Here is a 12,534-nt window from a genome sequence, read left to right on the forward strand (position 1 = left end):
ACTAGACTCCTTTTCCATAATCTAGCAAAAGTTTAATGCATTGAAACTCCTGTTAAACTCCAGAAAACTACCATTCCAACTTAAATGAAAAATAGATTAGTCAAGTTGTAAAAAACCATCAAGGTCCACAGGCTCTAGAGCCAAAATCTGGGCTTTGCTCCTCCTCGCCATATGACCTTGGGGCTAATAATGTGTAAAATGGGGATAATAATAATAGGTATGCCCTCACAAGGTTGTTGTGAGTATTAAATGAGTTAATGCACATAGTACATATTCAGTATCTGTTAGCCATTATTATTACTACTATGTACCAGGTCTTATGTGGGAGCCAGGAATACAGAGGTAAATTCTCTATATGGTCAAGGAACTTAATCTGGTGGAGCCGGTATGCAGTTAATTTCAGTATACTTCAAGTACAGCAATAGAGGCATGTACAGGAAGAGTACTTAACAGTTTACCTCTATTACATAAAAAATAATGATCTCCAGGAAGAAGCACAGTACAATAGAAAGTATGCATTCCAGAGTCAGATCAGCCTGGATTTGAATCCTGCCTACCACTCACTCATTATGCAACTTTGGGGGCAGTCAATCTCTCGTAGCCTTAGTTTCCCCATTTCTAAAATGGGGTGAAGTTTCTGACTTCTCACTGTTGGAAGTGCAACTATTTAGGTGCCCTGCGATGTAGGGTGCTACTAAGAAAAAAAGCAAGGACTTTTTAAAAACAGATAAACTTAGATTTCTATGTATATTTCTACATCTTAAGTTTTTCATCCATATGTACCTACCTAAGGTTAATGAGATAATATATATAAAACATGTACAGCATATAGATGCTGAGCAATAAATAATAGCTTTATTATCTAACAGAAGTCTCTAATGTTATTGTTTGAAGTAAAAACTTAAGTAATATATACTGGGTTAATTTCAGTATTCTAATTTTGAAGAACCTCAGGGCAAGTTTCATGAAAGGAGTGAAAAAAAAAACTGGGGGAATGAACACATGTATAACGCTGTCTGTGTTTACAGTAATAATCAAGTTGTAGACTGGGAGAGCATTTTTTTTGTTTTGTTTTGTAAGAGTATTCTGTTCTGGTTGGGCACAGTGACTCATGCCTGTAATCCTAGCACTTTGGGAGGCCAAGGCAGGAGGATCACTTAAGCTCAGGAATTCGAGACCAGCCTGGGTAGCATAGTGGGATCTCATCTCTGTATTAAAAAAAAAAAAAAAGTAAAAGATGTTTAAAAAATGTTCTGTTCTGTCACATACAATCTCAAATTTCACCAAACTATAAAATTTAGTTGCTAAACCTGACCTTCTAACAATACAAATCAGCTTCTGTGGCATGACACGTTCTCTTCTTCCCTCCTAGGTCTTTCAGAGCCTCGAAGACCACCATTTGGAAGTGGTGGCGTTTTTCAGGGAAAATGGCTTTCATGGCCTTCTTGCCCATGACTCCGAATATGCTCTCTACAATATTCCCTCTTACTACAGTTCCCATGCTCTGAAACTGAGCTGGAATGGGAAGAACCTCACTACCAACCAGTTCCTGATGCAAGAAGTAGCCAAGCAGCTGGGCCTGAAGAGGATGAATTTCCCCATATTTGCTGCACTGCTAGGTAGGTCATCCAAAGAAAAGACTGCAGTGATTGGTAGTTTCCTCTTCTGGTGTTAAGAGATGAGGACTAGAGTGATTTAGCCTGTCATCATTAGATTTGTCTTCTTAAAACGTCTTCACACTAAACACTGCTGGGGAGAACTCAGCATGGTTTTTGGGCTTCTTGATAGAGCACACTAAAACTCAGCATGTTTGTTTTGTGGGTTGCTACAGGTTATTCCAGAACATTATTTAGATTCCTGTAAACCTTCTTTTGCTACATTTTATAACTCTTTTATGCAGAGTATTCTCAAGCCAAATGTTTTATTAGCCCTAAACAACTTTGGTTCCCCACACAGAGCATTAACATTTCTTGCCCAGTGTCTCAATTTAGATCAGAAAGACAAATTATTGATTATGTTTTTCTCTTTGTTTCTTTTGTGCTAGTATTTTTTATGAAAATTTCCAAATACACAGCAAAATTGAAAAAGGGCTTTGCAGTTAAAACTCTATATCCACCACCTGTATTCTGCCATTAACATTTTACTATAATTGCCTTATCATATATCTGTCCATTCCTTTACCCATCCATCAATCTATCTCTTATTTTATTTATTTATTTATTTATTTATTTATTTATTTATTTATTTATTTATTGAGACAGAGTCTCGCTCTGTCGCCCAGGCTGGAGTGCAGTGGCACGATCTCGGCTCACTGCAATCTCCACCTCCCAGGTTCAAGAGATTCTCCTGCCTCAACTTCCTGAATAGCTGGGACTACAAGCACCCGCCACCATGCCCAGCTAATTTTTGTATTTTTAGTAGAGACAGGGTTTCACCACGTTGGTCAGGCTGGTCTTGAACTCCTGACCTCAAGCAATCCACCTGCCTCGGCCTCCCAAAGTGCTGGGATTACAGGCGTGAGACACTGTACCTGGCCCAATATATCTCTTAAAGATGTGTTTCAAAGTAAATTGCAGAGAATTGATTATGTTTTGAATTGGTTATTCAAGTACTTAGCACATGAAGGTTAATATTCTGTCTCAGGCGTGACCTTTGCTCTATAATTCCAAAGGACATGAGTTTGGATAATATAATAGAGTCAGCACAAGTTTTGGAATTAGGCCATCGGCAAATCACTGAAGTGACATCTCCCTGGTTTCAGTTTCCTCATCTGTGAAATGCGGATAATAATACCTCATGGTGTTATTGGTAAAGTGAAATGAAATAAGGTATACAAAATGCCCAGCACTCATTAGGCAGTTAGTAATTGGTGGCTGCTGTTATAGAAGGCAACGTGACTCAGGGGATAAGTAATAGCATGGGCTTTGGAGTTACATTCCTAGCTTTTTATCTTGGTGTGTGTACCTATTGGCCAGACCACATTGGGCCAAGTCACCAAACTTATCTGAACCTCAGTTTCCTTATCTGTAAAATGGAAATGATATTACCATATATAGTCATTATAAAGATGATACATATAATACACATGAAACATATTAAGTGATCAACACAGAGCTACTGTATTACATTAAGAATATAGACCTATGTGGATTATTTGATCATTTTCTCCCCCAGAACCCCTTTCATGGCCTGGAGGTTCTAAGAAAACATTTGTACAGTCAATAAATGACAAATGTACTTTATAGGTAACCACATCCTCCCAGATGAGGACCTGGCTGCTTTTCACTGGAGCCTCTTGGGACCAGAACATCCTCTTGCATCACTTAAGGTAATGTTTCCTATTTCTTGCCTATACAGATTAGGGGATATGACGTTTTGATTGGAGTTTGATGGAATAATTGTCTTATATTAGATTTAAAATATTTCACATACATACTAAAGAAAAAAAATTGGTTATGGCCAGGTGCGGTGGCTCATGCCTGTAATCCCAGCAATTTGGGAGGCCGAGGCAGGCAGATCACCTGAGGTCAAGAGTTCAAGACCAGCCTGGCCAACATGATGAAACCCCGTCTCTACTAAAAATACAAAAATTAGCCGAGCATAGTGGCAGGCGCCTATAACCCCAGCTACTCAGGAGGCTGAGGCAGGAGAATCGCTTGAACCCAGGAGGCGGAGATTACAGTGAGCCAAGATCGTGCCACTACACTCCAGCCTGGGCAACAAAACAAGACTCCATCTAAAAAAAAAAGACAGAAAAAAATTGGTTATGATCAATACCCTTAATATCTCAAGAATTCATACAAATCTATAAAGAAATATACTGATAACCCAATAATGAAATAATGAACAAAGGACAGAAGCAGAAAATTCACAAGAGAGAAAATACAATGACTAGATGTTGAACCTCACTATTGATCAGACATGTAAATTAAATGATCAGTGTGATTTTTCTTTTTCTTTTTTGAGACAGAGTCTCACTCTGTCATCCAGGTTGGAATGCAGTGGCACAATCTCAGCCAGCTCACTGCAACCTCCACTTCCTGGGTTCAAGCATTTCTCATGCCTCAGCCACCCAAGTAGCTGGGATTACAGACATATGCCACCACACCTGGCTTTTTTTTTTTTTTTTTTTTTTTTGAGACAGAGTCTCACTCTGTCACCCAGGCTGGAGTGCAGTGTTGCAATCTCAGCTCACTGCAACCTCCACCTCCCAGGTTCAGGCAGTTCTCCTGCCTCAGCCTCCCGAGTAGCTGAGATTGCAGGCGTGTACCACCATGCCCAGCTAATTTTTGTATTTTTAATAGAGACAGGGTTTCACTATGTTGGCCAGGCTGGTCTCGAACTCCTGGCCTCAAGTGATCTTCCCGCCTCAGCCTCCCAAAGTGCTGGGATTACAGGCATGAGTCACCGCAATCGGCCAGTGTGAATTTTTTTTTAAACTTAACAGTTGAACAAATATTGAAAAATTAGTTTACCCACTATTATCAAGACGGTTGCAGCCAGGGCATGGTGGCTGATGCCTGTAATCAAAAATTAGCCGGGTGTGGTGGCACGTGCCTGTAGTCCCAGCTACTTGGGAGGCTGAGGCAGGAGGATCACTTGAACCCGGGGAGCGGAGGTTGCAGTGAGCTGAGATCACGCCACTGCACTCTAGCCTGGGTGACAGAATGAGACTCTGACTCAAAAAAAAAAAAAAAAAAAAAAAAAAAAAAAAAAAAAAGACTGTTGTGAGACTGATACCTGCATACACTTCAGGTGACTGTATTCTATTTCCCTCGTTCTTTCATTCTCCTAGATGACTGTTTCATACCTTCTCTGTCTTCAAGCCTCTAATATTTCTCCTCATGTGCTCACTCAGTTCATGACCTTACTTCCTATTTTACTGAGAAAATGGAAGCAATGGGAAGAAAACTTCGACGAGTTCTTACCCCCTCTTCACCTCACCTACAGGAAGGTGTTATCCCCTCTGCAGCCACATATTCTGCCTGCCTCCTATTAATTGTGCATGACCTGTCCATGTTCCTATCTAAGGCCAGTCCCTCTACTTATACTAGGTCCCATCTCTGTTTATTTAAAAAAAAAATTTAAGAGACAGGGTCTTGCTTACTGCCCAGGCTGGAGTGCAGTGGTACAATCACAGCTCAAGTGATCAATCCTCCTGCCTAAACCTCCTGATAGCTGGGACTATCGGGCACAGCTCCCATCTCCTTTGGCCAACTTAAGAGCATCAATTCAGCAGTTCTCGCCCTTTTTCTCCTGCATCATCAAGTTTCCTCTTTTCATTGGCTCTTTCCAAATTATATAAGCATGCATCTATGAAGTTTAAAAATACAACTTTATTTTTTTAAAAAAAGCCTCTCGATCTCACTCTCCCCACCCAAGCTACTGCTCTATATTTCTCGTTATAGAAAACTCCTCTAAAGACTTGTCTACACGTGAGTTTCTTACTGTTTCCTTCCCGTTTGCTTTTCAGTTGATTTGCTGAAATTGCTCTCGACAGGGTCACCAATATAACTTCTCAGTTAATAAACCCAGTGGCCAGCTGTCGGTTTTCATTTTACTTGACCAGTCAGCAGCATTTGACACAGATGCACACCCATTCTTCCATAGAACACTTTTTTCACTTGGCGTTAAGGACACTACTCTCTTCTTATTTCCTTCCTACCTCACTGACTGCCGCTTCCCAGTCTCCGTTACTGCTTCCTTGTCTTTTCCACTTGTTAAAGGTGGAATAGCCCAGAGTTCCATCCTGGTTCCCTTCTCTTTTCTTTTCTGGTTTGTTTTGTTTGTTTGTTTGTTTGTTTGTTTGTTTGTTTGTTTTTGAGACAGGGTCTCATTCTGTTGCCCAGGCTGGAGTGCAGTGGGGCGATCATGACTCACTACAGCCTCAAACTCCCAGACTCAATTGGTCCTCCTACAGCAGCCTCTTGAGTAGCTGGGACTACAGGCACATGCCATCATGGCTGGCTAATTTTTTTTGTATTTTTTGTAGAGACGTGACCTCACCATGTTGCCCAGGCTGGTCTCAAACTCCTATGCTCAAGCGATCTTCCCACCTCAGCCTCCCAAAGTGTTGGGATTATAGCCGTGAGCCACCATGCCCGGCCCCTTCTCTTTTCTGTCTCCACATACGATTGATCTCATACAGTCTTATGATTTTAAATACCGTCGGCCTGTTGATGACTCCTAAGTTTTATGTCTTCAGCTCTGACCTCTCCCTTGAACTCCAGATTCTAATATCTAACTGCCAATTCAGTATTTTCATTTACCTATCCAATAGGCATCTCAAAGTTATATGTTCAAGTGGAAATTCCTGATCTTCTCCCTAAACGTGTTTCTCCCACAGCCTTCCTCATTTTTGTTAAAGGCAGCTTCCTCCTTCCATTTTCTTTCTTTCCTTTTTTTTTTTTTTTTTTTTTTGACATGAAGTCTCGCTTTATTGCCCAGGCTGGAGTGCAGTGGCACAATCTCAGCTCACTGCAATCTCCACCTCCTGGATTCAAGTGATTCTCCTGTCTCAGCCTCCTGAGTAGCTGGGACTACAGGCGGGCACCACCACATCCAACTAATTTTTGTATTTTTAGTATAGACAGGGTTTCATCATGTTGGCCAGGCTGGTCTCAAACTCCTGAGCTCAAGTGATCTGCCCACCTTGGCCTCCCAAAGTGCTGGATTACAGGCGTGAGCCACTGTACTCAGCCCATCCTTCCGTTTTCTCAGGTTAAAATCCTTGGGGGTCATCCTGACATCCCCCTCTCTCTCTCATACCCCACATCTCATTTGTCAGCAAATACCATCAGCTCTCCCTTCAAAATATACCTACTTCTTACCATTTGCACTGCTGCTACCCTGAACAAGGCACCATTATTTCTTGCCTGGATTATTATAATAGCTTACTAACTATTGGTCTTCTACTTACACTCTTACCCTTACCTCCATTTTATTCTCAATATAACAGGAGAGCGACCCTTTAAAAAAAAAAAAACAACTGAGATCCTGTCACTTCTCCATTCAAAATCCTTGGCAGGGCACTGTGGCTAACACCTGTAATCCCAGCACTTTGGGAGACTGAGGCGGACGGATCACTTGAGGTCTGGAGTTCGAGACCAGCCTGGCCAACATGGTGAAACCCCATCTCTACTAAAAACTTTAAAAATGGCTGGCGTGGTGGCTCACGCCTGTAATCCCAGCACTTTGGGAGGCCAAGGCGGGCAGATTGTGAAGTCAGGAGTTCGAGACCAGCCCAACCAACATGGTGAAACCTGATCTTTACTAAAAATACAAAAATTACCTGGGTGTGGTGGTGTGCATCTGTAATCCCAGCTACTCAGGAGGCTGAGGCAGGAGAATCGCTTGAACCCAGGAGGTGGAAGTTGCAGTGAGCCGAGATCATGCCACTGTACTCCAAGCGACAGCGAGACTCCATCTCAAAAAAAAAAAAAAAAAAAAAAAAAAAAAATTAGCTGGGCCTGGTGTTGCGTGCCTGTAACCTTAGCTACTCGGGAGGCTGAGGCAGGAGAATTGTTTGAACCTAGGAGGCAGAGGTTGCAGTGAGCCAAGATCATGCCACTGTACTTCCTCCTGGGTGGCGGAGCAAGACTCTGTCTCAAAAAAAAAAAATTCTCCAATAGCTCTTCATGTCACTCTGCCAATCCTTACCATGGCCTGGCCTACAAAGCCCTTTACTGTCTGGCCCCCTCTCATATCTCTGATTTCTTTCTTTCTTTTGCTCTTAGAACCTTTGCACTTATCATTCTCTCCACTTGGAATACTTTTCCCCTCATAGCTATTTCTTCACTCCTGAAGGTTTTCTAAAATTTTGTTCTCAGTGAGGCTTTTCCTGATCACCCTATAAAAAATTATATGCACACACTTATCTGCAGTAGGGATTGTCTAGAAAACAATTATGTACACATGTATGCACATACATACTTGCATTCCCTAGCTTCTTCTCTACTCTTCTCTCCGCAGCACTTATCTGCATCTAGCACTCTACATCTAGTACACACCCGGTTAATTTTTGTATTTTTAGTAGAGACGGGGTTTCACCATGTTGGCCAGGCTGGTCTCGAACTCCGGACCTCAGATGATCCGCCAGCCTCGGCCACCCAAAGTGCCTGGATTACAGGCGTGAGCCACCGCGCCCAGCCTACACTGTACATTTTACTTATTTAGTTTGTTTAACTCCCCTCACCCTATCCCAACACATCTACACTGGAATTTAAGCTCCAGTGAGGGCAGAGATTTTTGTCTGTCTTGTTCACTGCTGTTTCCCTGGTGCCTAGGACAGTGCCTGGCACATAGTAGGCAGTAAATATTTAAGGAATGAATAATAAAGCCTTTTGGCAAAACAATTTATAAAAATTCAGAAACCTTTAGGAAATTTATACCCTCTGCCTCAGTAATTACAGTTTGAGGAAGCTTGTAATTAAATCATTGGAAAGTGGGCAAGACGTCATACCTATAATTTATGAAAGCATTAAAAACTTTTTATTTAAAAATGTGTTAAGGGCCAGGTGCAGTGGCTCATGCCTGTAATCCCAGCACTCTGGGAGGCCATGACAAGTAGATCACTTGAGGTCAGGAGTTCAAGAACAGTCTGGCCAACATGGTGAAACCCTGTCTGTACTAAAAATACAAAAATTAGCCGGGCATGGTGACAGGTGCCTGTAATCCCAGCTGCTTGGGAGACTGAGGCAGGAGAATTACTTGAACTCAGGAACTGCACGTGTGTACATAATTGTTTTCTAGACAATCCCTACTTCACTTCAGCCTGGGCGACAGCAAGACTCCATCTCAAAAACAAAAAAATAATAATAATGATAATAGACAGCACCATGAGGGAAATTTTGTATAATCTCAGAGTGGGAATATTTTATGAGCAAATCCAGTGGTGGTGTGTGCCTGTAATCCCAGCTACTCGGGAGGCTGAGGCGGAAGAATCGCTTCAACCCAGGAGGCAGAGGTTGCATTGAACCGAGATTGCACCACTACGCCCCAGCCTGGATGACAGAGTGAGATTCTGTCTCAAAAAAAAGAACAAAAAGAAAAAAAAAGTTTAGGCATCACAAAAACAGGAAAAGTAATATATAGTAAATCACCATTGTAACATCTTCCAGATCCAACAGTTACCAATATTTTGCCACATTTTCTGGGTTTTTTTGTAGTTGCTAATGTTTTTTAAAGCAAATCCCTTTCACATTCTTCAGTACACATCTCTAAAATACTTGGGCGGTTTCTTACATAAGCATAATGCCGTTATTACTCCTGACAAAATTAATGCTAATTTCTTGGTATCATCTTAATATCCAGTCCATTTTCAGATTTTCCTGATTGTCTTAAAATGGCTTTTTGGAATTAGTTCAAATCAGAATCCAAATGTTGTCAACTCATTATAATATTACATTTAATAGCAAAAAAGCCAAAATGTCTCATGAAAGGAAGCCTAATTGTGAGTGTCATATACAGTAGTTATCTCTGTAGGAAGATGGATGATATGTTTTTATTGCTTTATACTTTTCCATGTTTTCCAAATGTTCTGTACTGAGAATGAAGGGGTGAAACTATTTTTAAAGAAAATATTTTAATTGTCTCTCTGTGGATTTACCAAATTTGGATTCCATATCCCCCCTCAACTTCACCCTTTTTCTTAGTGATCCATCTTTGATGTCAGCGTCCCTTGCTTATCTTGCCTTTTCTAGGTTCGAGCTCATCAGCTGGTTCTTCCTCCCTGTGACGTGGTGATCAAGGCTGTTTCTGAGTATGTCAGTTCCATCAAAGATCCCTCAAACCTAGATGTAGTTGGGAAGGATGTTTTCAAACAGTCTCAGGTAAGTTAGCATTCCCGTCCTAAGAGTCCTCAATTTTCTTACCTTCTTCAGCAACACCAACAGGTCCCTGATCTTTTCTATGACACCTAAGATTTCCTAGCTGCTTGTCTTCTCCATGCTTACAAACCAGAGCTCCAAAATTTCCTTTAAAAAACATTACATAGCCTGGATTGAAAGTGTCCTTTACCTTTTTTTCTACTGATGATTAAAGTAATATAAGCCCATTCTAGTCCGGGCACAGTGGCTCACACCTGTACTCCCAGCATTTTGGGAGGCCAAGGTGAGTGGATCACTTGAGGTCAGAAGTTCAAGACCAGCCTGGCCAACATGGTGAAATCCCATCTCTACTAGAAATACAAAAAATAAGCTGGGTGTGGTGAGGCAGAAGAATTGATTGAACCCGGGAGGCGGAGGTTGCAGTGAGCCGAGATTGCGCTGCTGCACTCCAACCTGGGTGACAGAGTGAAACTTCATCTTAAAAAAAATAAATCAGTAAAGTAATATAAGCCCATTCTAGAAAATTTAGAAAATGAAAACAAATCACATAAAATCTCATTACCCATAAACAGCTTGCTATAGTTACCACTCTGACATATGTCCTTCTAGTCTTTTTTTTGTTTCAGTGTACACATGGTGGCTCACACCTGTAATACCAGCATTTCGGGAAGCCAAGGCACGAAGATTACTTGAGCTTAGGAGTTTGAGATTAGCCTGAGCAACATAGCAAGACTTTGTCTTTCCCCCAAAAAAATTTGAAAGTAAATTTTTAAAAATGTACACATCCCTCACTTAATGTTGGTTCAACTTAACATTTTTCTGCTTTCCAGTAGTGCGAAAGCAATATGCTTTCAGTAGAAACTGTACTTTGAGTACCCATATACTCATTCTGTTTTTCACTTTCAGTATAGTATTCAGTACATTACATGAGATATTCAATACTTTATTATAAAATAGACTTTGTGTTAGATGATTTTGCCCAGCTGTATGCCAATGTAAGGTATTCTGAGCACATTTAAGGTGGGCTAGGCTAAGCTATGATGTTCAGTAGGCTAGGTGTATTAAATGGATTGTTGACCTATATTTTCAACTTGTGATGGGTTTATTGGGACATAACCCTGTCATAAATCAAGGAGCATCTGTGTATCTTAACATAAAGGAGTTCTTGCTCAATGGAAGATAATGAGCAAAGAAAAAAGACTACTTAAAGAGAATCTACGTAAAACAAAAATGAAAATTTCATTGTTAATAGTGGAAAAAGAGCTCAACTGGGATTTTATTCTACAAAATGAAATTAAAAATTATGAAAATAAGTTAGTTTTATTTTTAACAATTTGATTTATATTTTCAATTTGGATTTCTCACTTATTTTTAAAATTAACATACAGTCAAGCCGACTTGTGAATTTTAACACATGTATTGATTTATGTGACCATCATCACAATAAGAATACAGAACAGTTGTACTACCCCAAAAAACATGCTATCCCTTTGTAATAACACCCAAACCTACCTTTAACCCCTGGCAACCACCAGTTCATTTTCTGTTACTATGGTTCTGTCTTCTAAAGAGTATCACATGAATCATACAGTATGTGATTTTTTTTTTTCTTTTTTGAGACGATGCCTCGCTCTTGTTGCCCAGGCTGGAGTGCAATGGTGTGATCTCGGCTCACTGCAACCTCCACCTCCCTGGCTTAAGTGATTCTCCTGCCTCAGCCTCCAGAGTAGCTGGAATTGCAGGTGCCCACCACCACACCTGGATAATTTTTTATATTTTTAGTAGAGAGGGGTTTTCACCATATTGGCCAGGCTGGTCTTGAACTCCTGACTTCAGGTGATCCACCTGTCTTGGCCTCCCAAAGTGCTGGGATTACAGGCTTGAGCTACCACGCCCAGCCCAGTACGTGATATTTTGAGAATGGCTTCTTTAATTCAACATAATACCTTTGAGATTCTTCTAAGTTGTTGTGTGTTACCTGTATCAATAATTCATTCCTTTTTATTGCTGAGTAATAGCCATTGTATGGATATGCCAGTTTGTTTATCCATTCACCCCTTAAAGAATATTTAGATTGATTTCACTTTATGGTGTTATGAATAGAGCTGCTACAAACATTTGTGTACAGGTTTTTGTATGAACATAAGTTTTTATTTCCCTAGTGTAAATACCTACAAGTGGAGTTTCAGGGTCGTGTGGTAAGTGTGTGTTTAAATTTATAAGACCTTGCCAAAGTAGCTGTTCCATTCCTTACCAGCATTTGGTATTGTCAGTTTTTTTTCCATTTATTTTTTTTTACTGACAAATGAAAATTATATATATTTATTGCATACAACATGTTTTGAAATACATATACATCGTAGAATGGCTAAATCGAGTTAATTAACATATATATTACCTCAAATGCTTTTCATTTTGTTGTGGTGAGAACACTTAAAATCTACTCTTTTAGTAATTTCCAAAAATATAATACCTTGTTATTAACTGTAGCCACCATGTTATACAACAGATTGTCAGTGTTTTTTACAGCTGTTTTAATAGGCGTGTAGTGGTAGCTCGTCATAGTTTTAATTTATGTTTCCCAAGTGACTAATGATGAACATTTTTTTCTTTTTGAGACACAGTCTCACTTTATTGCCCAGGCTGGTGTGTAGTGGCATGATCTCGGCTCCCTGCAGCCTCCGCCTCCCGGGCTTGAGCAGTCTTC

At 40.5% G+C, this 12,534-nt stretch overlaps 1 protein-coding gene across 2 annotated transcripts in view; it reads left to right on the plus strand.

Moving 5' to 3' along the window:
- FAM120C (family with sequence similarity 120C) overlaps positions 1-12,534 on the plus strand; it is a 139,727-nt gene that overhangs the window by 23,254 nt on the left and 103,939 nt on the right. For both annotated transcript variants that reach the window (XM_030933957.1, XM_030933958.1), the window contains exons 2-4: positions 1,373-1,619; positions 3,246-3,328; positions 9,702-9,830. In XM_030933957.1, the coding sequence (XP_030789817.1) occupies positions 1,373-1,619; positions 3,246-3,328; positions 9,702-9,830 (459 nt within the window). The remainder of the gene's footprint in view (positions 1-1,372; positions 1,620-3,245; positions 3,329-9,701; positions 9,831-12,534) is intronic.

Source organism: Rhinopithecus roxellana, chromosome 7 (assembly GCF_007565055.1).
Source record: "Rhinopithecus roxellana isolate Shanxi Qingling chromosome 7, ASM756505v1, whole genome shotgun sequence".
Taxonomy (NCBI): domain Eukaryota; kingdom Metazoa; phylum Chordata; class Mammalia; order Primates; family Cercopithecidae; genus Rhinopithecus; species Rhinopithecus roxellana.